Source organism: Schistocerca americana, chromosome 1 (genome assembly GCF_021461395.2).
Source record: "Schistocerca americana isolate TAMUIC-IGC-003095 chromosome 1, iqSchAmer2.1, whole genome shotgun sequence".
In the NCBI taxonomy this organism is placed as follows: Eukaryota; Metazoa; Arthropoda; class Insecta; order Orthoptera; family Acrididae; genus Schistocerca; species Schistocerca americana.
In genome coordinates this window covers 549104521-549130956 of record NC_060119.1, presented here as the reverse complement: position 1 = coordinate 549130956, position 26436 = coordinate 549104521, and the positions used below count along the sequence as shown (strand labels likewise).

At 39.1% G+C, this 26436-nt stretch overlaps 1 protein-coding gene across 9 annotated transcripts in view; it reads left to right on the top strand.

Moving 5' to 3' along the window:
• The window catches only part of LOC124605898 (uncharacterized protein DDB_G0283697-like), a 222010-nt gene that overhangs the window by 176274 nt on the left and 19300 nt on the right, over window positions 1-26436 (top strand). For 8 of the 9 annotated variants that reach the window (XM_047137856.1, XM_047137895.1, XM_047137881.1 and 5 more), the window contains 6 exons: window positions 2930-3013; window positions 9387-9624; window positions 9700-9805; window positions 15596-15830; window positions 15961-16088; window positions 16169-16308. In XM_047137856.1, the coding sequence (XP_046993812.1) occupies window positions 2930-3013; window positions 9387-9624; window positions 9700-9805; window positions 15596-15830; window positions 15961-16088; window positions 16169-16308 (931 nt within the window). The remainder of the gene's footprint in view (window positions 1-2929; window positions 3014-9386; window positions 9625-9699; window positions 9806-15595; window positions 15831-15960; window positions 16089-16168; window positions 16309-26436) is intronic. The other variant, XM_047137888.1, reaches the window with a different exon arrangement.

Genomic DNA, 26436 nt, shown 5'->3' with positions numbered 1-26436 from the left:
TCGGATGGACGTTGGTTTCCGCGTCTGCGTCCCCGCGACTTGTGTGAGAGCTGTGTACTCTCCGCACTGGATCTTCTTGGTTGAAGCATTCCATGCGTATTTCTTCGTTGCTGTTTTATCATTGTGAATTTTTCATGTCTTCACCATTTTTCATTCAAATTTTGCTCCATAGTAAATCCCTTGTCGTATTATGTTTGGTTGCTATGGTAACACATAACAGCTTCTCTTCTCATTTTTGACTGAAAATCCCCCCCTGCGCGTGCGCGCCCAAACACACACACACACACACACACACACACACACACACACACAGGGCGCCACGTTCTAATGTTCTGATGACTTAGTGTGAGTGTGGGTCTGGGTTATACTGATTTATTTCCCCAAACCACATTCCACTTCTTTACAAGATGACTTACTTGGGGTTTGCAGCCACTCCTCTTTACTGGATAGTAGGCTGCTGGAAACTCTCTTGACTTCTTCTCTGTCGAATAACACTATTTACAGGAATGTTCAAGCCTCTTTCTACTAGTGAAATAAGTAGCCATACAAACTTTACGTTTCGTCAATCAACGATGTATTTGACTTTCAAGCACAATAAAAATTCTCACTTTCAACATAATATGTAACTTCAGTAAGTCTCTTATACAGTTGTATGTTAAAAACAAATTGATTTACATTCGAAAGAAAGTCTTTTTCGACACCATGACTTTCAAAAAAGGAGACTGAAAAAAAGTCTTGCCTTTAACAAGGCTGAGTCAAGAGTCTATATGAGTACTTTTTCAACTGGTCTTGTTTCACATAAAAGTTGTTAGTGACACAATAAGCACAAAGCTGCATATGGATTCCATGGTTCTTCCATACACAAACCCACTAACACATCTATGGATTGCCCTGTCAGGTAATGGTCGGTGCCGTTTGACCGCTGCATCTACTTTCTTCCCGCGACTGATTTTAAACCTGCAGACACAAACATGGTACGCACAGTAGGTAGTATTTTACCATCCCACACTCTTATCTAGAATATCATGTGTTTGAGACGGTAGAAGGCTGATGAGTGGTTCTAGAATTTACACAGAAATTCTCAAATCACTACAGTGTTCAACCACATTTGGCTAGAAGATGGTTTTCCTTTGCAGTTTTGAGATAGTATCATCGTACCAATCTGTAGACCAGGTAAAAACTCAATGTTCATCAATAGCTACTGTGTGACTAGCCTCAGGAATATACTCGCTAAGCAATTTGCTTGAAAGGATGGGCTCTCGAATCATGGGGCCTTTGGTGTCTGTATTGTTGTGGTTTCCGGGAGTAACGATCCACATTTGACAAGGCCATCTGCCAGTATCTCTGCCTGCCTCAAAAATATTTTCCTTCAGAACCCCTCTTACTTAGTACACAGACTACGAACAGGACTGATATGTTCAAGGACTTGAAGGTGGTTGCCCCCTGAACTTTTGGCATCTGTTTCTATCTATTCCTCAGGAGTATTGAGGCACTACATTCATTTGCACTGACTATTCTAAAACTGTGGATAGAACAGCATATGCTTTTACATCTCTCACATTTTCTTTGACCATCCCAGGTGCAGTTGTTTGGTTGCAAAGAAGATCGCTTCTAACTCTGAGATGGAACATCGTCTGGTGGGCTATTGCCTCCTTTGATGAACTGTGCACTACCAAGGAGGCTATTGCCGTCTAACACTCCTTCCATTTCTCCTGGAAGGAATCCACCACCCTGTGTCACCTCTGCGTCAATTATACCAAGTTTATGTTTGGAGCCACAGTCAAGTTGTTGTTGCAGAGCCTTACCAACAGTAGCTCACATCCTGGAGCTGGCTCTCTCTGCCAGACATGGTCTTCCACCTTCTTTGCCTCTAATGTTTATGGGCAACTCACAGGTGGTTGAATTGGCTCTCCTTCTTCTCTTTGAAATTGGTTTTTGTTCTCACCCATGATGTTTTTGATATTTATTCTCAGGTATGATGTTTTTGATTTTTGTTCTCAGGTAAAACATGTGAAACTACTTCTAGGGTGGGCTGGGGTGGTTATGGTAGTTTCGCCTCCTGTCACATGTGGGGTCTGAGGTTTCCTAACCCCTCCCTCACTTGCCAGCTGGCATGGTCACCACTCTTTTCATTTATTTTAATTGCTTTTAGATGCAATTGTGCTCTGTTGACTAGCAACATTTCCACTATAAAAGATTGTGGGAGTAACGACCCCCATCACGTGCAAAGCCCCTGCTGTTACTTGCCTGGAGCCCCTCCCCCCATGTACCGAGCTGATTATTTCTCTCACCTTGTTTTGTTATTTTTGGCCCAAGTGATTCATGTTTTTAGCCTTCTCTCTTTAACAATTATGAATGTCCCAGCTAGTAGGCATTCCTTATTCTGTGTTTGTCTCCCCTCTTAATGGGGCTGGTGGGGAATCAGATGACGATGGAGTTTCTCTTGCCACAGACGAGCCCTGTATGAGCCTTCGTCTGGTCTGACATATGCACTGGCCTGACCCATATACTTCTATTTCAGTTATTTCTCAGCTCTGGCATCAAATTTCTGCCTGATGCTGCTAACTCCAGAGGAACTCTTTCGACAGAGGGGTCTGAGGACCTCGCTGTTTAGTCCCTTAATGCCAACTGAAGTTACATGTTGAAGGCAAACTTCCAGAAAGTTACATCCTACTTTACATTTTATTTTTGAGGCTTTATCAGTCTTCTGTTGTTTGCTTTCGTGCCACATTTACATAAGGTTATGAGAAGTACAGTTATGGGAAAGAATTATCAGAAAATTTGTGTGTACTTTATGCATAGAAAATTGATTTTAGTGCAGATGTGGTAGGTATAAAATAATGTAAATCTCTTTTAGTTATACTTTGTCAAGAAATACGTTTTTTGGATGTCTACTATGCTACATTTACATAATTATTCCCGTTTCTAGGTTTATTCCAAGGCTGATATAACTAATGATGATGACTGGCATATCATTGATGATTTGGACGGGGCTGATGATGATGCAGAAGAGGTAAACTTAACTATCAAGCTTTGAGTAATAACTCTTAAAGCAACAATTTTAACTGCCTGTAAGGTTCAATGAACTCTAATCTACAGTAAACAACTTTCTTCAGAACTTGAGTTGCATTGTTGTTATTAGGTGCAAGGGTAGAAGTGTGTCTGAGATTTGTGACTGCGTGTTGCATCCATTTCACAAGAGAGCAGTGCTCCACCTCTGGGAACAGAATAATTAGTGATAGGGGAAAAGTTTAACATCTAATACCTTTCTTAAGTCCGACATGTGAAAGACTTATCAGACAGAGTTTTTATTGGATACTATTTTGCTTGGATAACAATGTATATAGCAACACAAACTTTGAATACTTTCATACGAAGTTGATAAGTTGGACTGAATTAAGAACGCACTGGTCAGTTTGAGACAAGGAGAAGTGTACAGCTGGGTCTCAATAAGCACTTGCTCTAATATGGTAAGAAAGGTGTCGAAATGATGATACTAACAGTATTTATAGTTTTTTTTGTATTTTTTTCCCTTATTCACGTAAGAAGAATGCAAGGGCGGTACCTTTTAAGGGTATGGTCACTCTCCTTCCCTAATCCCAGCCTGAGCTCAGTCTCTAAATGACCTCAGATCATTAAACTGAATCTTCACTCCAGAAATGTGGGCTCTGCCATTGCTTCCCAGTCTACATGCTTGGAATAGTCTCTTGATGGCCTAAGTTTTAACTGTTGTCTATTATACACCTTTCTGAAGAACAACTAATAAAGGCCTATTCCAAGCATGATGGATGGTTTTCTGAAGGTATTGTTGTCTTGCTGCGGTCCTTATGACAGTGATGCACAAGTCACTAGTGCATTACAAATGCCAACAGATGAGCATGTAGAAAATAACATTCGGAACATTATTGAAACTAGATAACTGTAAGCGTATGGTGAGGGTCAAACTACACTTCCCAGTGATAGTATTCTACCACACAGTGGTAGGGAACCAGTGTGTGACATGAATACAAATCTTCAACAAATGTTACTTTATCCATCCTGGATCTTGTTGTTCTTCTTGGCTGTTATTTGATGAAGGATTGTTGATGGATAATGCCACCAGCCATAAATACTTTTAAACAGCTTTATTTTACTGCCTTGAGCAGTTTTGAGCTATCACTTCCATCTTCATATGGCAAGTTCATGAGTACATTTCAAGTTGTCGGTAAGCAGAGACTCCAACATCCCTGTCCTTGAAGCTAGAAGTTAAACCTGGGATGTGTGCTGAATTAAGAGGAAAACATATTTTAGAATTTTTCATTACATTTATTTAGCACCCAACCATTTTAAAACAATGAAAATGCACAGAAAATTGTTTCAAGAGTCACATTCATGTCTTCTGATTGTACATACCCAAATCCTTAAACAGGTGCACTTTGACATGTGAAACAGCTGTTACTGAGTTAAACCATTTGGACAAAAAGCCATCATTCCAGATAGTAGTACAATGTCATCTGAATATCCATTAGGATGAAGGATGAGGACTGTTCTTGCCAATCGGATAACCAGCTTATGCTGGAAAATGGACTGGCAGATGGTGAGAGTGTGGTTCTGAAATTCTCTGTTGTGTGTTTTCATTGTTTTAATGTGGTTGTATGCTAAATAAATATAATGGATGACTTAACACTTGCTAACTCTAATCCATATAATGGAAAATATTAAAATATAGACCTTTTGTCTGTAACATAAAAGAGGGTGTATACGCCCGGGAAATCCGGGGAAAACCTGGGAAATTTTTCATTTGGGAGAAAACTGGGAATTTTTTAGAATTCCAGGAATTTTTCATTGTCTTACTTTTGATTTAAATTTTTGTAATTTTGACTGATAAGAACTGATATTCTAACAAAGAATTTTACTTTAGCCCACTACTGTACAATAATGCTGCAGCAATAAAACATAAAACGAGAGAGAAACACCAATGCAAAACTTACTACAAAACACTGTGTGCACATAAGTGCTTGCCAACAGCAAGTTGTATCCAAGACTTCAGGACAAAGACTATGCAATACTTCATAACATCTGCTTTCGATGAGTGTGATGTCACAAAAGTTTACACTTGTAACAGGTCGTGGGAAAATATTCCAAGTGGCGGTGTGAGAAATGTTATTCTTAAAGTAAATTTCCGTTTAGGCAAGATGAGTTACGTTATGTGTGAGAATGTGCAATGAATTTGTTAAATCACAGTGTGATTGACTCTCATTCAGAACTAAACATTTTGAAGACCAGCCACTTAGAAGAATTTCGGACCCGGAAGACAAGAAGTTTATGTCGTCATTTAAACTTTTACTGGCATGGCTGTGTTTGATATATCTTAAAGGGTAACATTCGCCAAACTTTTCTTGTAGCTATACTACACGTAAATTAATTTAAACCAAAAATTTTCCTATTAATTTATCTGCTCTACTTAACAGCGATGTAGCTATTGGTTACTACATCAGGTATCCTATGGTCTGAATATCTACTGTCATTTGCTGCTGTGATAAGATGATGTGATCTATGATTGGGTGACAGAAGCAGATCACAATCTGGATTTCAGTGCTTCAGAAACTAACGTGCTGTGTTTTGTAGAATTCATATTTATACTTCTGTAATATGAAAATATGCAGCGTACATGTTGCTGCGCGTCAAAGAATTTTTCAAAATGTGTTATTTTTTTGCTAGGTTTCATTTCCTAAGGTGCCGGGAAGTGGTGTTTAAACATTAACCACTCAAGAAATTGATAAGTTTTACAGTTCCGAGGGATATTTTAATCCAGAAAAATGTGCACTTTCATCCGGGGAAAAGTATGTTTTTATCCAGGAAAAATTTGGGAATTTTTTTTTTTTTTTTGTCTTTGCGTAAACACCCTGTAAAACTAGATATGAAGTTGTGTCTTAAGTATAGTCCTTAAATTCTTTCCTATTTGACTGTATAAGTTCACAAAGCTACCGCCACTTCCACAATATAGAGCAAGCCTTATCTCAAATGTCAGTATTTCAGAGAATATTCAGTAATATTTTCTATTTTTTGATATAAGTGACCTGTGGTCTCCAGCAGCTTAAAAGCATCTTGTGTATTGTAAATCCTGGTTAGAGTCCTCGACTGGCACAAATTTTCATTGATATCATTCAGTTATACAGCTGATGGTTGTCCGTATTTGCAACTGCGAATACATTTCATGTATCACGTGTATTGGTTCACTTGAGTGCAGTGAAGGCATAGCCACCCCACAGTGGTGGCCAAAATCATCTTGTAGCTCTTGTAATGTTTCCCTTGGAAATTTTCAGTCTTATGATAATCATTCTGGGGAATGTAAGGAACAACAGTACTTTGGACTCATTGATGAGTAAAACTACTGAAATTCTTTTATGACAGTTCATGGTCTTAAGTTTCCCCGGTGATAATTGTTTTTCCAGTTACTGAACATCTTTAGATCAATAGGAGTTGCAGAGTAAACAAATAGTTTTTGGGGCTATAGACAGTATCTACATGTCACTCTATGCTGAAGTATGTTAGCTGCAGTGTGATAACCTTTGAGAATGGGAGAGTAGGAAGTCATAAGAACTTAGCAGTTATACATAGTAGTGGAGGAGGAGGAGTATTGCAAATCTAGAGGGTAGCACCCATAAAATTCTGCTTCACCATCTACAAACAATGTAAAAGAAAAATAAAAGTCCAGATATCTCATGAGAGGCACACATACCCCTTAAATAATTAGAAATCTCGCTGTCTTTTGCTCTTTCTTGGGTTCAGTATGCACACAAGGATCTACGTCCCCCGTCCATAGCATGTGGTCTAGTGCCTAGCATTGCTGCCTCTGGATCATGGGGTCCCGGGTTCAATTCCCGGCCGGTTTGGGGGTTTTCTCTGCTCAGGGACTGGGTGTTTGTGTTGTCCTCATCATTTCATCATCATCACTTGTGGCAGTGGCTAGAGTGGACTGTGTAACAATTGGGACTTTGTACCGGGCACTGATGACCGTGTAGTTGAGCGCCCCGCAACCCGATCATCATCATCAATATCTATCTCTCTCTCTCTCTCTCTCTCTCTCTCTCTCTCTCTCTCTCTCTCTCTCTCTCTCTCTCGCGCACACACACACACACACACACACACACACACACACACACACACACACACACACACACACACAGTGTTTATCTTTAAGCAGTTATATTTTACTGTAAAAACATCTTATCTTTAATTTAATACCTTCCTCAGAGAAAGAGCTTTTGTGGATCAGGTACATCAGTACATTCTGTGTTACGTCTGTTATGGTTTCTAAAACTTTCCTTTTGGGTTAGTATCCAAAGGTTATAATAGTTGTGCAAGTGTCTCACTTCTTGATTAGTTGCGAGTGGGATGAACATGACTTGGGTCGATGGTGATATATTTAATTATTTATATACCTGTTTTTTACTTCAGAACATAATGCATCATGCCACAGGAAATATTGAAGTGTATTAAAAATATCAAACAAAATGACACACCCATTTTGTTGTTAAGAAACATGTCATTTGTTTAGCAACTATCAAAGGTTAAAGACATTGATAACAAATAACACAGCATTGAAGTAAATAGCAGAACAAATGGCTTTTTGGATCACCATGGGTTCTGTGGCAGTGGGGCAATGAACAGTAATAGTTGCAGGGTTGTGTGTCAGATAACCAGGCTTTTAGGTGTTCTCACAGTGAAAAAACAGTTAATGTTTTCGAATCAGGTGACCAGACCGGCCAATCGATGTCACCCCATAGGATCGTATAATTGTTTGTAATGTCTTTGAGAAGGAAGAGTAAATAAAAAGTATGTGGGACGGTAATATTCTCCTGAAACCATACGTTCAGGCAATTTCATCCAGACTGGGCTGAAGAAGCTGTGTAGCAGTTTGCAATATACATGCAAGAACACAGTTACTGTCACATCTTCTGTCATGAAAAAGATGCCCCTCTAGTTCTTTTGAGTTTGGGTCTAAAGTGGCACCCATTCATGAAATTCGCAATAGTTTTCGTTAAGCCCAAAACCTCAACACATTTTTGATGAAACAAGAAGTCACTGTGACTCAATTTGTGATATCATGGCCCACTTGCATGAACAACTTCACTTGTAATGTTGTCATGTTTGATGATAATTTCGTAATTAGAAAAAAGGGCTTATTGTTTAAATTGATTTGCAATATCTGTTTGCATTGATATGGAGCATATTTCTGCTGTAAACCTTTATTTAGCATTTTTAGATTCCATAATTTCAAAGAGCAGTTTTTTCTGTTTCTGTGTTGTTTAGAAGATGTAAAACAAGTCGTCTTTTTTCTTTTGTTGTAGGATCTAAACTTCTAACCCAATGTTTCCATCTCTTATCTTATTCTTTCCTGACATTGTCCCTCTCCCATTTGCTTTTTAACATTTGCTTTGTATTAGTTTAAGACCTTGATTCACAGTTGAATCCCTCTTAATATTGTACAAAAAGTATCATTATGTGTGAGTAACACATTGCTGTCAGTGCAATTGGAGCAGTTTTTGTTTATTTTTTAGCTGGTTTATAATCATTACTTACATATTTACATGGGCATTTACGTGTGTGGCATGCCACTAAATTTGCAGTTATGTCTTTGCTTCTTTCTTATTAGCTAGACAAATCCTGCAGACGCAGTCATACAAAGTTGACTAGTTCCATTGCATGTCCATTTCATTTAGTGTGTGTGTGTGTGTGTGTGTGTGTGTGTGTGTGTGTGTGTGTGTATGATTGTCAGTGGCATTGATAGAAGCAGTCAAGAGAATAAGAAATGATATCGGATATTTTTTTATGCTAGTGTTTGTACATTGTATTGATGATACACTCATTAAATTATAATTATTTACTTATAGGATATTTTTTAATATTTAGTGTGTCAATAATATTGTAATTGATTTCTCATATGAGTAGGAAAAATGTGTGTTTAAGTTTTTTGATGATTTTTGTATGGTAAAATTGCTTTAGTAACCTTTTGTAGTCAACACACTTTTTAAACATATTTTTAAGCACCCACAAACGAGACCATATTATATATTGTTTAAGGTGTGTTTACTGCTCTAGGATACTTACTTAGGGATTTTGTGAAGAGCCTCTGGCAGATATTGCTTTTTCCTTTAACTTAAGAGCATTTTATGATCTTTGTTAACAGTATTATCTACAGAGTTACAATCAGGATGATCTTAATCAGAAATGCAAATGCATGTTGTTTTGTTTCCTAATTTTTGCTGTATGCTATATCAGTGGTGTGATTACTAACATTCTGATTTTGTTTCATTTGATATTTTCACTTACAATCACTTAAGTCTTATCCTTTCCTGGATGTTAAAATTTTGATCTCTTTCCCTGAACTTCTCTGAGACCAGAATCCTGAGGTTGCCATTCATAGATACGATACAATCCTAAAATCACACCCAAATTCACCCAGAGCCTGGTATGGAAAAGCCACTGCCCTTGATCAGCTTGCTGCAAAGAAGAAGAGTAACTTCATTTTGGAACAAGCTATTGATGCTTACAAAAAGGTGACATCGGGACTGAGCAGTGTAAAAGACAAACTCTTCATTTTAGCTGCTGAACGCTGCATTGACAGGATGCGTTTCAGAGGTAAATGTTGGCTGCTTTAATAGGTAAGAATATAATGTATGATTTCAATGATCACTTATGTAGGAATTTTTCCAGGTGTACATGCAAGAGCTGTCCCAATTCATAAATTGTTGATAGCAAGGTTTCCAGATGACCCAGCTTATCAAAATCAGCTTGCTGTGACATACTTAATGATTAACAGGTAAACAGTATTTATTTCTTGTATGAGATTTTTTAGGTTTTGGTGCAGTTCAAAGCCAGTGTCAGAATGTAAAAAGTTGATCAATGAAACCATATGTGTCAGTAGACATCAACAGTATTTTCTGATTTGGAGCTAGCATAATTCATTTAACGAAAAACGACATGCCTGATTAAATTAAACAATCGATATTTCTAGTATGTAGGTATGTAAACATAATGGTGCACCTGACAATAAGAGAGGTCGTAACATTACCCTGTTTACCTGTGCTAATTTGCCTCCAGTAGCTGTACATCCACTGAATCTGGCTGAAAAGTGATTGTCAAAAGTAGGCTATTTCAAATGCTGTTGTCCACTACTCTTCATGGCCAGATAGTCTCGCATTCACTATAATTTATGCACAGATAAAGGGTAGCCACATATTACACTCGACTGATGTCCTATAATAATGATTGTTCAAGTGAAGTAATTTAACGCTCAAGTGACCCAATAGTTTTCTTGTGGCAAGTTAATCATTGATTCACTTATTAATTACACTTTCCTTCCAGTATGTTGTCATTTCAAAATGAAAATGCTGTGCTCAGTAAGCATAATTTGGAAATAGCACAGTTCACAATTCAGTACTATTGTCACAGTTTGCAGAATGCATTATTGAAGCTTAACACGGTTTTTGAGATTTATTGCAAGTTTACAGTCTGTTACTCCAAACAGTCGCTGAATTACAGAAATATCTCCTGGATGCAAAATTTAGATAAAACTCAGCACATAGCACAAATTGTAATTTAGGCTAACTTGTCTGTGATACATTTTTAGACAGATGCTACTCACATTATACCCTTCCACACAGTGAGTAAAATAGCTCCCGAAATGTTCCTTTTATAAGTTTACAGTCATTAACAACACCCTCAGATATTGTTGTCCATTGTCTTTTTACAAATTACTATTAAACATTAACATTCCTGATTGATTATTGGAGAGTCAGTCTTCTGAATGTAAACTTTGGGAAACAATAATAATAGCTACTGAATTAGCTGTCTATTTTTCCAAAATATGGGATCCAACTTCAATAACAATATTTTTGATAAAAATGCTAATTACTCTGAAACTAAATGAATGCAAAAGTTATTAACATATTTCAAATGTTAGCTGTATAAATGTGCTATAACTAGGAATAACAAAATAAATATATTGTAACTGTATAGATGAAAAAATCTACTCACCCGGAGGCAGAGCACACATAAAAGATTGTAATTGAGCAAGCTTTGGAGCTAGTGGCTCCTCCAGGCAGAAGGGTGGAAGGGGAAGGGTGGGAGTCCACCTGCTTTGTTACATGGTGTATGTCCAATTTCTGCAATTGCAATCTTTGACCGTATTTTTAATACCCATATTTGTGGAAAAAGGATGGCAATCTTGCTCCAGCCTATGGCTGATTTAGGCACTGTTAAATATACATACATCTTTTTAACACGGTCTTAAACCACCCATGGGCTGCAGCAGGACTGCTGCTCTTCTTCAACAAAGGAATAATTCCCTAAGTATTACAAATATGCTAAATTGAAATTACTGAAATTGGACTTGACTGTCTTTATCTCTCATAAGGAAACATTACCAACTTGACCTCATATTTTAACGAGAAAAGAAGCACACATCAACATATCAGCCCCAACGATTGATTCCATGTGAAAATTTGGGACACAATACTGATAGTTTGCAGTTATGACCATCTCAAAGTACAGCTTCCAAACTTTCATTCACAATGGTTGTTTGCCAGTTGACCTGCTCCATTGCAGCTATCTAATACCATAGAGTGAAGTACCATATAGTGGAGTAAGAGGTTTGTGAAACACTACTTGACATCGGTAACATACTTCTTTTACTATGTCAAACTGTGCAGTTCCTAACCTGTAGCTAGTGCGTGAGCTCTGCTAGTGTTGAGACTTACAAATGCAGTTTAAGTGAACGTGTCATTAAAGTAATAGTTTAATGATATTGAATTACTGTATTAACTTCGCTGTTGTGCATTTTTGCTTTGGCTTTTCAAGCTGCCACTGAAAAAACGAAGTATGTGTGCACGAGATCTGCTACTCTTAAACATCATTGGCATGATTAAATTGTAAAACGTTGCCACTCCATTGCACAGCACTTCACGCTTGGGCATTAGGTGGCTGTTGTGTGGTGGCACAACTGAAAAACAACGGGTGCACTTGGAATGTTTATAAGCTGTACTTTCAGAAGATCATAACTGCATGCTATCAGAATCATGGCCCAAATTACATGTGGGATAAGTTGTCAGAAGTGATATCTTGCAGATGTCCTTTTTTCCTCCTCAAGATATAAAATGAAGTTGGTAATGTTTCCTTTTCAGGTATTCAGTGATCATCATGGTGTTGTAGTTTTCTTGTATGTGAAGTGTGGTAAGAGTTTCTGCTATGTGAACACTTTAAATTTAACACCATAATTTTTTTACGGGTTCACATGCGCTTGAGTTTTTCTGCAAATTTACATAAGTTGTGAAAATTTTATGTTGCTTGCCTCTGAAATAAATTAATTTGATTGTTCTAGTTCACTAGCTGCAGTCCACATTTAACTAGCAAACAGTTTAACTTTGCTTGAGGGTGACAAGTAGGGAGCGTGTACTAGTGCTTCAAAATGATGCTGTTACTTGGCAGCTAACTCAAAAAGATTTCAGCTGCGACATTTGTTGAGAAAGCTTACTTTCACATAAAACTAAAATGGCCAAAAAAAAAAAAAGAAAAGAAAAAAGAAAAAAAAAGCAGAAGGTAATAGGAATAGTGTAATACATGAAAGAAGGTACAATCTCAAGAAGTGTACCCAAAGGAAAAGATTTCACACATTGGGAGAAGTTTTAGATATCATAGATGAAGATGAAGATTTTAAGGATGTCTAGAATGAATTTTTGACAGTGGGATAGGTACACAAGGACATATTGCTTCAATATACACAATGTGATCAAAAGTATCTGGACACCCCCAAAAACAATCGATTTCTATATTAGGTGCATTGTGCTGCCACCTCCTGCCAGGTACTTCATGTCAGCAGCCTCAGTATTCATTAGACATCATGAGAGAGCAGAATGGGGCACTCCGCGAAACTTACAGACATACCAGGTGTACCGGTATGAAATGAGCGTTAAGATACAAATGTGTCGATAGGGAACATTTGTTGTGAACGAGCCTTAATTAATTAATTAATTAATTTATTTTTTTATATTTGGTATACATAGTCATGGAACAAAAAACATCATATGTTTTCATCATGTAAACAATGTCGAATTTTGTACCAGAGAGTGATGATCTGCGGAAAGCATTAAATTTTTGTTTTCATTTGAAAAAAAGTGCTGCAGAGTCGCATCAAATGCTTGTCGAGGCGTATGGTGATCGTACTCTATCAGAAGCAACATGCAAAAGATGGTTTCAACGGTTCAGAAATAATGATTTAGATGTAAGAAATGAAGAACGTGGAAGACCTCCAAAAAAGTTTGAAGACACCGAATTGCAAGAAATATTAAATGAAGATGATACTTTGAGTCAGAAGCAAATGGCAGAAATGCTAAACGTTGCACAACGAACAATTTCTGACCGTGTGAAAGCTATGGGAAAGATCCAAAAGTGTGGAAAATGGGTGCCACATGAATTGAATGAAAGACAGATGAAAAACTGAAAAACCGTTAGTCAAATTTTGCTTCAAAGACATAAAAGAAAATCAATTTTGCATCGAATTGTTACTGGCGATGAAAAATGGATTTATTTTAAGAAGCCTAAACAGGAAAAATTGTGGGTTAATGTGGGACAACCATCAACATCGACTGCAAAACCAGATTGATTTGGCAAGAAGACAATGCTCTGTGTTTGGTAGGATCGGAAAGGTGTGGTGTATCATGAGCATCTAAAACCCGGTGAAACTGTGAATACTAATCGCTACAGACAACAAATGATCAATTTCAACTATGCATTGATCGAAAAAAGACCAGAGTGGGCCAGAAGACATGCCAAAGTATTTTTTTTACACGACAATGCTCCTGCACACAAAGCAAAACTGGTTCAGGATACAATCAAAACACTTGGCTGGGAGCTGCTACCCCACCCGCCATACTCACCAGACTTGGCCCCTTCTGACTTCCATTTGTTTTCATCAATAGGACACGCATTGGCTGAGGAACACTTCGATTCCTATGAAGAAGTCGAAAATTGGGTGTCTGATTGGTTTGCTTCAAAAGACGAACATTTCTATTGGCGTGGTGTCCACAAATTGCCAGAAAGGTGGTCAAAATGTATAGAAAGCAATGGTCAGTACTTTGAATAAAATGTTTTCACGTTTCAGTTCAAAATTAGTGTTTTATTTTCACAAAAAAACGCTCATTTCATACCGGTTCACCTGGTAGAACGTGGTCAGGTGATAGGGTGTCACTTGTTTAATACGTCTGTACACGAGATTTCGACACTCCTGAACATCCCTAGGTCCACTGTTTCCAGTGTGATAGTGAAGTGGAAAAGTGAAGGGGTACGTACAGCACAAAACCATACAGGCTGAACTCGTCTGTTGACTGACAAGAGACCGCCGACAGTTCAAGATTGTCGTAATGTGTAATAGGCAGACATCCATCCAGATCATCACACAGGAATTGCAAACTGCATAAGGATCAACTGCAAGTACTATGACAATTAGGCAGGAGGTGAGAAAACTTGGATTCCATGGTTGAGCAGCTGCTCATAAGCCACACATCATGCCGGTAAATGTCGAACGGCACCTCGCTAGGTGTAAGGAGTAAACTTTAGACAATTGAACAGTGGACAAATGTGTGGAGTGATGAATCGTGGTACACAATGTGGTGATCCGATGCCAAGATGTGGGTGTGGCAAATGCAAGGTGAACGTCATCTGCCAGTGTGTGTAGTGCCAACAGTAAAATTGGAAGGTGGTGGTGTTATGATGTGATCATGTTTTTCGTGGAGGGGGCTTGTACCCCTTGTTGTTTTGCATGGCACTATCACAGCACAGGCCTACATTGATGTTTTAAGCACCTTCTTACTTCCCACTGTGGAACAGCAATTCGGGGATGGCGATTGCGTCTTTCAAAACAATCGAGCACCTGTTCATAATGCACAGCCTGTGGCAGAGTGGTTACTCGACAATAACATCCATGTAATGGACTGGCCTGCAAAGAGTCCTGACCTGAATCCTATAGAACATCTTTGGGATGTTTTGGAACACTGACTTCATACCAGGCCTCACTGACTGACATCGATACCTCTCCTCAGTGCAGCACTCCGTGAAGAATGGGCTACCATTCACCCAAGAAACCTTCCAGTACCTGATTGAACATACGCCTGCAAGAGTGGAAGCTGTCATCAAGGCTAAGGGTGGGCCGGCACCATATTGAAGTCCAGAATTACCGATGGAGGGCACTGTGGACTTGTAAGTCATTTTCTGCCAGGTGTACGGAAACTTTGATGATATAGTGTATTATACCCAGAATGATGAAGAGGGAGAAATTCAGAAGTATAAATAGAAAAGAAAGCATCAAGATATTGACGTATGCAGGTTAGACTGGAAAAACATTAAACAAAAATCTTCCAGTAGCCATTGTTGCAATGGGTTTTATCATTTGTTCTCCATACTGGTTGTAAAAGATTGTGTAGGAGAAAACAGACTATAAATTTGGAAGCAGTTGGACTTTCATGTAGTGTTACAATTATGTATGCTGTAAAAGTAGGACATTCACATTGTTGGAACCTCACATACAAAGTGACCATTTTTATTTTATACTGTGTAGGAGCCCAGAAGCAAAACAAGTATTAGAGAATGTCTTGCAGAAATGGCCAAGGAATGGATTTGCCCAAGTACATTATGGATTTATCTTGAAGACTGGGAATTACAACATGACAAAAGCTGTCAGATACCTGCAGGAGGGAATTGCCACCCGGGAACCTGGAACTGTAGATGGACGTTTTTTCTTTCAGCTGGGAGATGCACTTATGCGTCTTGGTCGAAGAAAGGAAGCAATGGAAGTAAGTTTAAATGATTAATCGAACACACAAGATGTGAACAGTTGTGAAATTTTCTTAATTCCGTTGTTGCAAAAAAAAAATTTCTAAGAATTCAGCCGACCTATTTTATATCATAAAATTCTGATTTCAGGTAAATGAACTTGGTGTTAGGGAAGGTTTGTTTCTGTCTAAATATCAGAGGTCACTCTACAATGTAGACAGGCTTCGTGCTCAGCCTTGGTGGACACCAGAGGAGACCACTTATGCACCATACTTCAGGTATGTTCGTTGTTCTAAGGAGTAAACAAATAATGCAGCTGTATTCCCACAGAAACATGCTTTCAAGTTTCAGTTTGCAGGAAACTGGAGGAGAATTGGAAGCAGATAAAAGATGAAGGTGTGAAGGCACTGTATGATAAAAATAAAAATTTATTCAGAGATGAAGCAGAAAATCTGAAGGATTCCGGCAAATGGAAGCAGTTGGAATTGTTTGCCAGAGGTAAACAAATTATAGACCTTGAAGTATAAAATCTAAGTTGAAATTTATAAGATACAACCTACAAAGTATGTTAGTGATGAATGAATGAATGCCGCTATGTGTTTTGACCTTCTTTCTGAATGACAAGATTCATTTTTCCTCCTTAGTGCCTTGGCCAAAATGCATTCTTGAAGCAAATACACTGCAGCACCAAAGAAATTGGTATAGGCACGTGTATTTGCATACAGGGATATGTAAACAGGCAGAATATGGCACTGAGGTCAGCAACACCTATATACAGGGTGTATACGACCCGGGACAACTGGGAGACCCGGGAAAAACCCAGAAATTTTTTTCATCTGGGAGAAAATAAAACATCAACGAGAGAAAAAAACGAAAATAAAACTTAAGTTGCAAAGGAAATTCACCTTATACAACAACGAAACACAGTGCTCATACACACGTCTGCCAACAGCAAAATGTGTCAAAGGCTTTAGGAAGACTGTGTGCAATGCTTCATAACACAGATTCCCTCCAGTGAGCGTGACATCACAACTGTTTACATTAGATTAGTTTTAGCAGTTACGATCAGGCTCATGCACATGCGCAGTTGAGCCGTGCTTCTGGCTTGAAGTGTGGCTGTTAGCTGTATAAGCAGTAACAGCAAGATGCTATCCAAAAAAATTTTACTGGCGTGGTAAATCTGCCAGATTCACTGGGGTCAAACTGGGGTATCTGACCCGGGCGACAATTTCAGGGGGGGGGGGGCGGGGGGGGGGGGGGGGTGGCAATTCATACTCTTGAGGGGGGAAAAAACATTGTTTCACAAAGCGCCTAGTATTCAGCACACGTTGGTCTATCGATTATTCATATGATTTTGAAACTCAACCCTATTGGTTTTTTAATATTTTTGAAGTTCTGAATGAATCTTGAGTTGAATTTTGAATGTGTGCATAGTGGACGTCATGTCTCTGCCAGGGGAATCCCCATCGCATCTAGAAATAAACTTTCTTGCAGACAGAAGGGGACGGGGCTATGCATGCTGAGCGGAATAAAGCCGCGGTTCGAAAATGTCATTGATCCAGGGTTGATGCGCAGAGCGGTCTGAGTTGTAATGGGGAGGTGGATAGTTTCCAAGTGACCTATGTTTACGTTTACTGATTTTGCTGTTTCCTCTTCGTTTAGTGCTCTTATGTCAAATGAAAACAAAATAGATTTCTGTGGCCGGTAGCTATCAAGTGAATTAAAATTCATTCACTTAATTATGGAATGCTAAAATATGTTATTGGATACAGATTTTATTGCCACCTTTCTGACAGTCAAGCATTAACCACCTTGCAGAGAAATGAAGTTATTTTTATCAGTTTGCCAAGAAGAAATTTTGGCTTTTATTAATCTTTTCTGCTGAGGCAGTTAATTTATTTGAAACAAAATGTTTAATTCGACACTATTGGCTAGTTTCAACTGTGCACTGCATTTCAAAAGTGCATGTTTTCATCCTCTAGCACGTATGGCATTATAAAGAACCAAACATGAGATAATACAGTACTTGTACACCAAGAAAATTGACATCCGAATCTGGACATACGAATGTGCACTGTAAGCCGAATTATGCATTTTAGTGTGGTTCGTGAAATTCTGATGCTGTCGGAGTATCCTCTGATGTCTTGTTTCATTTACGACATAATGTAAGATCTTTTAATGTTTTACATGTATGAACATACCGGCTTCCAGCATCAACGTAGCCTGCACAAGCACGGTGACTCCTGTTATCTGGTACTATCTGGCAACTGCTGAAACGGACTTGTTTCTAACAGGTCACAGGCAAATATTGTGAATGGTTGTTTGAAAAGCATTACTTTCAAAGTAAGTTTCCTTTTATGCAAGCTGAACTGTGTGCGAGAATTTACAATGAATTTCTTAAATCACAGTGCGTTTGACTCTCATTTAAATATCAAATCTTTGAGGACGACCATTTAGAAAAATTTCGAGCTCAGAAGATCAGACATTTATGTCATTATTAAAAATTTTACTGGTACATTTGTGTGATGTATCTGAAAGTATAACAAGCACAAAAAAGATCATGATTACGTGTGAAAGCTTAGCTTCTCTTGCAGCTTATTAATCTTAGAGAGCAGTATTATATGTGAAAGCTTTGCTTTTCTTGTAGCAACACTATGTATATTAATTTAAACCATTAACTTTTCCAATTTGTGTGTACATGCTACTTAAGTGATATTGCTATTTACTGACATCATCACATGTCCTATGCTCTGAATATCTGCTGTCATCGACTGGTGAGCTCACGTGACATGACCTGTGACTGGCTTGCAAAAGCGCATTGCAATCTCGATTTCAATGCTTTGGAAAGTAACGTGCGCTGTTTGGTGGAATTCAAATTTATACTTTCGTAACATGAAAATATGCAACGTACATGTTGCGGCAGACCAAAGATCTTTCCAAATCATTTTTTTTTTTAATACTGCTTTTGGTTTTCTAAAGGGCCACGAAATTCTACGCCGGTGTATATAACCATAACCATTCAAAGGATTGATAAGTTTTACAGTTTCGAGGAAAAGTACACTGTCACTTCACACAGAGAAAGTGTATTTTCACCCGGGAGAAAATGTATTTTTAACTGGGAAATCTGGGAATTTTTTTTACTTGTCTGCATATACATCCTGTATATAATGCAACAAGTGGCTGGAGCAGTTGGTAGATCGGTTACTGCTGCTAAAGTGGCAGGTTATCAAGATTTCAGTAAGCTTAAAAGTGGTGCTGCAGTCGGTGCATGATCGATGATACCCAACGTCTCCGAGGTCATGATGAAGTGGGGATTTCCCGTACGAGCATTTCACAAGCATACTGTGAATATCAGGGATCTGGTAAAACTCAAATCTCTGACATAGCTGCTCTGACATTGCTGTCGTCGGAAAAATATCCTGCAAGAATGCAACCAACAACAACTTAAGAGAATCATTCAACGTTGACAGAAGTGCAGCCCTTCCACAAATTGCTGCAGATTTCAATGGTGGGCCATCAACAAGTGTCAGCATGGGAACAATTCAACAAAACCTCATCAGTATGGGCTTTTGGAGCCGAAGGGCTACTTGTGTACCCTTGATGACTGCACAACACAGAGCTTTACAATTTGCCTGGGCCTGTCAGCACAGACATTGGTCTGTTGATGACTGGAAACATGTTGCCTGGTCGGATGAGTCTCAGTTCACATTTTATCAAGCAGATAGATGTGTATGGGTATGGCGACCACCTCATGAGTCTATGGACCCTGCATGTCAGCAGGGGATTGTTGAAGCTGGTGGAGGCTCTGTCATGGTTTGGGGCTTGTGCAGTTGGAGTGATATGGGACCACTGATATGTCCAGATATGACTGACAGGTGACACATACGTAAGCATCCTTTCTGATCACTTGAAACTTGTGGTGTGCGTACTCTAAGACCTTCGGTACACACACCATCAGATTATTTGACTTGTCGCTCTAACAAAGTAGGCGAGTGTCAGCAATGTGTCTCGTGGTCTTATCGTGGCGTGTTCATCTTCTCCCGTTAGGTCAGACGATAGAAATGCCACTTGCACGCTTAGAGTAGCAGATTGACGGTGACCAACTTTAAACAGAACTTGATTAATTTTCACACACATTTATTAAAATAATAAAAATCATGGACATTACGTAACTTGATTCTGGATGCTGTTTGCAATTAACAATCTGAAGTTCCTTTGGTCTTGGTACTTTAATTTTATTCTCACATATCTCTGATACTTGACAAAGTGTCTATACATTTCTCTTCATGGCTATGTACAGGAATATGATCATCTTATTAGGCGCAGACTGAAACTTGACTATAGACTAATGCAGACTGACTAAGACTGACTAATTGGAGGTCTGTACACTCGTTATAATACCTCGAGCGTTCAGGTATCACTGCGTGAGTGTGATGTGCGAGGAGAAAAGGTTCTACATCAGCAGCAATCTCATTGGCTGCGTTACATATTAATACGCGGATCGGCGGAAGCAGAATTTGATCTGTCTCTAAGACAGCGCCATCTCGTAGTGCGGAGACGGACGAGAGCTACGCCTGCGCTGTTGTGCTTAGCGGGGCGCGCTCTAGTGGGAAAGTTGTGTACGCGCTGACTACGCAGAACTATGTACACAACACAACCCTTCATGTGCACTGTGCATTCAGGCAGACATGGGCAATTCCAGCACGACAATGCGACACTCCACACATCCAGAATTGGTATAAGTGGCTCCAGGAACACTCTTCTGAATTTAAACCCTCCCACTGGCCACTAAACTTCCCAGACACGAACATTATTGAGTATATCTGGGATGCCTTGCAATGTGCTGTTCAGAAGAGATCTCCAACCGCTCGTACTCATGGATTTACGGACAGCCCTGCAGGATTCATGGCTTCAGTTCCCTCCAGCACTACTTAGACATCAGTTGAGTCCTACCCACACTGCGTTGCGGCACTTCTGCATTCTCGTGGGGGGTCCTACACGACACGATATTAGGCATGTGTACCAGTTTCTTTAGCTCTTCAGTGTATATTTTATAACTGGCAAAACAGTGATTATGAGAAATGGAAAAAGGAAACTGTAAAACTTTCCATAGAATATAAGAAGAGTGACAACATATTACAATTTCTTGCAGGAAATTTTATGCATGGTAAATTTTCAAGAGATGCACTTATACAGAAAGTACCAGACAATCCTGAGTCCAGAATATAAGACGACCCGACCCCATTTTCATAAGGGGCTCCTTGAGAAAATCTTATGTTTAACGTATTCCGGATAATCAAAATTACCAACTCCTGTATTGATATAAAGTATCTGCCTAAAAAAGTTAAGATTATATCTGTTCCAAATTTATGCAATCTCATGTTTACATTTTGGTAATTCAAGGAGAAACGAAATAAAAAGAAATAGATGATTTACATTAATTTTTATCTTCACTTTAATCCTTTTTTGCTTACTATCTGAGCCATCTGTCTGTGGTGTCACCATTTTTAATAATAATAGTAATAATAATAACAATAGCAGCAATAATAATAATTATCACTGGGGGACATGGTCAGGGGAGAAGAGGCAATTTATTTCTATATAATGAGAAGGAATGAAATGAAGTTTATCACTTTAGTTGTCACAAATATTTATCTCTCCCTTCCGAATATGCTGAGAGCCCCAAGATGGAGTTTAGGGTGGGACCTAATAGCAATGTTTAAATTGCTGCAAGTAAAATTAGAATCGGTAAAATTTATAATGTTGGTGGTCACACACATTTGACTGTATTTTCAAGAATGCAGTTACTGTGGGACCTGAGAACACAGCCTATTTTTCCGAGTGCATAAGTGAGGATGTTACAGTTTTCTGCCCACTGCTCTCTCATTGGCTGTCAAGAACCAGTAGCTGCACACACTCTTTCATTCCCATCATACCTCATGGTGAACATTGACAATATTGCAGTACCAAACACGCCACTTGATCATGCATAGATTTTACCGTCTCCTGCACAAATGTATTCTATTGATGAGTATTTATACAGTTCTAAGGGACAGTTCAATCCCAATTACTAAGGGATTCAAGCAAACTGCAATTTAAACATTGTTCATGCTCATAAAAAGCATAAGTATGCTGTGTACAATCCCACAGTTGGCAGCACGAAGGAATTTGCTGCCCACTCACGATTCCTTTCCCAACATTCGTCCTAGTTCTGAGCCAAGATAGTGTCATTATTACCTCGCCAACCCTTCAAACTTCTCCAGAATAAATCTGCATGTGACCTCAATTGCCAATGCTACATCTGTAAATTTGAAGCAACGCTGAAGTTCATCTGGTACACAAAATAAAACTGTTGACATCAATAGCAATAATTTACTCTGGAATGTAAGTTGACTGCATTTTTCAAATGACAAATCTGGAAAAAAAAACAATATTTGGTATCCTAATTGTATTTGGTATCCTAATTAGTTACACAACTGACTGGCCATGAGTGTAAAGCCTATGCACAGACAACCTAATAAATAGCATTCATGTGCATTTCTGGACCTGTGTTATATCTTGAAAACTCCTGCTCATTATACTAATCATTCAGCAGGTGAGTGTGTGTGTGTGTGTGTGTGTGTGTGTGTGTGTGTGTGTGTAGTGAGTGAAGTGTTATGAAACAATGTGTGTATAGTGTGTGCAGTAACTGATTGTGAGATATGAGTGAACAATGTGACATTACATTATTTAATATGTTATTTGTAAAAAGAGTATTGTCTACCAAGAGTAAATCTATTGATTTTCTCTAACTAGAAGTCCGTAAATATATGTGTTTATGAATTAGCTTATTTTAAATTCATCTAAATTTGTAAATATTTTGACATGTCCTGCATCCTTGCAAAAAGAGATCTACGGATGAATAGAGCTGCTGCTGCTGCTGCTGCTGCTGCTGCTACTACTACTACTACTACTACTACTACTACCACCACCACCACTACCACTACTACAACTACATTACCTGACGAGGAATGGCGGCTAGTTAAGACACACACACAGTGAATGTGATGTCAGTGTGAGCGTGCTGTCTGTGTGTAGAATAGGCAGATCATGATGGCCCGGAGGCTTGGCACAAGTATTTCAGAAACTTCACAACTTATTGGGTGTTCGAGGAGTAAAAATGTAAATGTAAATGCCGTGTGGCTAGGGCCTCCCGTCGGGTAGACCGTTCGCCTGGTGCAAGTCTTTAGAGTTGACGCCACTTCGGAGACTTAAGTGTATATGTTCAAGGAGTGTTGTAGTGAGAGTTTTCAACACATGGCGAAATCGACGTGAAACCATGTCCAGACGTTGTGGGGTTGGATGGCCATCCTTCAATAAAGGTGTCAGATGTCATAGGCTGAGAAGATTGGTAAAACAGGACAGTTGGTGAACAGTGGTGGAACTAACATTAGACTTTAATGTTGGGCAGAATTCAAGTGTGTCTGAACACACAGTGCACCAAACACTCCTAACAATGGACCTCTGCAGCCGATGACCCATGTGTGGACCAGTGTTAACACCACAAATTCACAGCTATGACTGAAAGGAGCACATGACCATCAGACTGGACAATGGCGCAGTGGCTGAACAGTGTATGGTCTGATGAGTCCCAATACCTTCTTCATTATGCCGATGGGAAGGTACAAATCTGTTGTCTTGCAGAGGAACAGCTCCTTTACACCTGTACTGTGGGATGGAGACAAGCTGGCAGTGGCTCCATTATTCTCTGTAGGACATTCATGTGGGCATCCATGGGTCCAGTGGAGCTCGTACTAGGCACCGTGACAGCCAAGGAGTATCGTACACTGATTGCAGACCACATACACTCCTTCTTGATGATTACGTTTCCCGATGACAGTGGCATTTTTCAGCAATATAATGAGCCATGTCACAAGGCCAGGGGTACGATCGAGTGGTTTGAGGAACAGAATGGTGAGTTTCAGTTGATGGGCTGGCCCCCCAACTCACCAAATCTGAACCCAATCGAAAACAATCACTTGGGATGTGATTGAATGTGGTGTCAGAGCCCATCAGCCCCCCCCCCCCCCCCCCCCTCTCCAGAATTTACGGGAGTTCGGTGACTTGACTCTTCAGGTATGGTGCCAACTTCCTCCAGCAACCTGAAGACCCTTTTGCTTCTGTACCACAATGCGTCGCCACTGTTATCCATGCCAGAAGTGGACACAGTGGCTGTTACATATTAGCTAGGTGGTCATAATGTTCTGGCTTATCAATGTATTTGTAAAAATAATGTTTCCTTACTTTTGTGTGCATTCTATCTACTCCATTTGGTCTGAAACACAAGCTGCACCATGACTTTACCCTGACTTTTCCTTTAAGTAAGTGTAATGATCTGAACCCTTTAATAGGAGTCTCTTCAGAGTGCTCTTCAGAAAGTACGCTGAAGTTAGTTGAAATTGGTGGGTTCCAGTTTCAGACCTCTCCAAGTGAGATCAACCTTCATTCCACACTTGAGAAAATGTTGCCTCATTTCAGGAACTTGTGAAAGCAGGCAGTGTAGACAATTACTTGTGGCTGTCTGCATCTGTAATTCACTGTTCTGTAAGATCACACTATAGTTCTTCTTGGGTCTTGCACGCTGTGGCAGAGGACCAGGTGAATCATTTTGTGATACAACTAACTGTTTAAAAAAGCCTGAAAATGGTTCATTTCATTAGATAAATAGCATTCTTATTGGTAGTAAAACATAGCTTCTGTACCATAATACCCTAACAAATATATTGGAGCTTCGAATTGAAGATGGATGTACAGCTATATGTACATCAATACTTCAAATCACCTTACAGGGTCTGTGGTAGAGGGTACATCATGTATCAGTGTCACTTCCTCCTTTTCCCAGTGGTTCATGGGAAGAAAGATTGCTTGTAAGCCTCCATATGGGCTCCAATGTCTCTAATTTTATCTTCGTGGTCTTTTTGTGAGCTAACTTTTATGTAGGAGGAAGCAGTATATTGGTTTAAATAATGAAAAACTGCACCAGTTATATATTATCATATTTTTATAGTTATCAACTTGCTCCCATCACTAGCATTCAACCTATCTTTGCAACAAACATTCCAGTTGGGGTTTAGAATTTCATTGCTATTAACCATTGGTTTCAGCCATCTTTCTGTCCCACGTACTATATGGGCATTGTTACTGTTTTTAAGAGAGATCAGTCCTGCAGTTAATTGATACTATATTAACATTTCTTTCTCCGATCTGCTATGATGATGCTATTTTGTCTGGACCCAGAAGGAATGTTATTGGCCCCATGGAGGGATTTCTCTAACCTAAAAAATTTGTATGTGCGTGCTACACGTACTCTGCTACTCCAGTAGAGGAACAATCTCATAGTTCTTGAAATCATGAGTACAGTGATACAACAATGGCCTACAATTAAAAGGCAAGGTATGAAACTTCCTGGCAGATTAAAACTGTGTGCCCGACCGAGACTCGAACTCGGGACCTCAGGATTAAAACTGTGTGCCCGATCGAGACTCGAACACGGGACCTCGGTCCCGAGTTCGAGTCTTGGTCGGGCACACAGTTTTAATCTGCCAGGAAGTTTCATATCAGCGCACACTCCGCTACAGAGTGAAAATCTCATTCTGGAAAGGCAAGGTAGTTAGAATCTGCTGTTGTGGTGTAAACATTGCCAGAAGGGTCTGTTGTGCCATTCTTCATCATGGTATCGAGCTTAGACCATTTATTTACTACCTCAGAAGCATTCTCTTAAGGATGAGTAAGTAAACAGTGGTTTGCAGAGTATGTATGTAGATGTTGTTGTTGTTGTCGTCTTCAGTCCAACGATCAGTTTGACAGAGCTCTCCACACTGGTCTATTCTGTGCAAGCCTCTCCATCTTTGAATAACTTTGCTTTCTACATCCATTTGATCCTGGTTACTGTATTCTGCATCTTACTGTATTCAACATCCATTTGAACCTCTTTCTGCATTCTATATCCATTTCAACTGACTTACTGTATTCATCTCTTGATTTTTCTCTACGATTTGTACCTCCGCAGTTCCCACCATTACAAGATTAATGATTATGTGATGTCTTAAGATGTGTTCTATCGAGCATTCCCTTCTTTTAGTCATGTCGTGCATTTAATTTCTTTTTTCCTAAATTGGATTCTGTACCTTTTCATTAGTTACCCATCTAGTCTCCAGAGTTCTTTTGCAGCACCACATTTCAGGAACTTCTATTCTCTTCATGTCTGAACTGCTTATCATACATGTTTCACTTTTGTACATTCGTGAACTCCATGCAAATACCTTCAGAAAATACTTCTGAACACTTTAATTTATATTCAGTGTTAACAAATTCTTCTTTTTCAGAAATGTTTTTCTTACTGTTGGCAGTTCGCAGTTTTATATCCTCTCTTTTTTTGGCCATCATCAGTTATTTTTCTGTCCAAATAGCAAAAGTGATTTACTTTTATTATCTCATTTCATAGTGCAATTCATTCAGCATCACCTGGTTTAAGGATACAGGGTACTTTTCCGGCTCAATATTATGTAAAACTCAACACCTATTTCTTCCAGGCACTGTTTATAATGCACAGGGTTATTACAAATGATTGAAGCGATTTCACAGCTC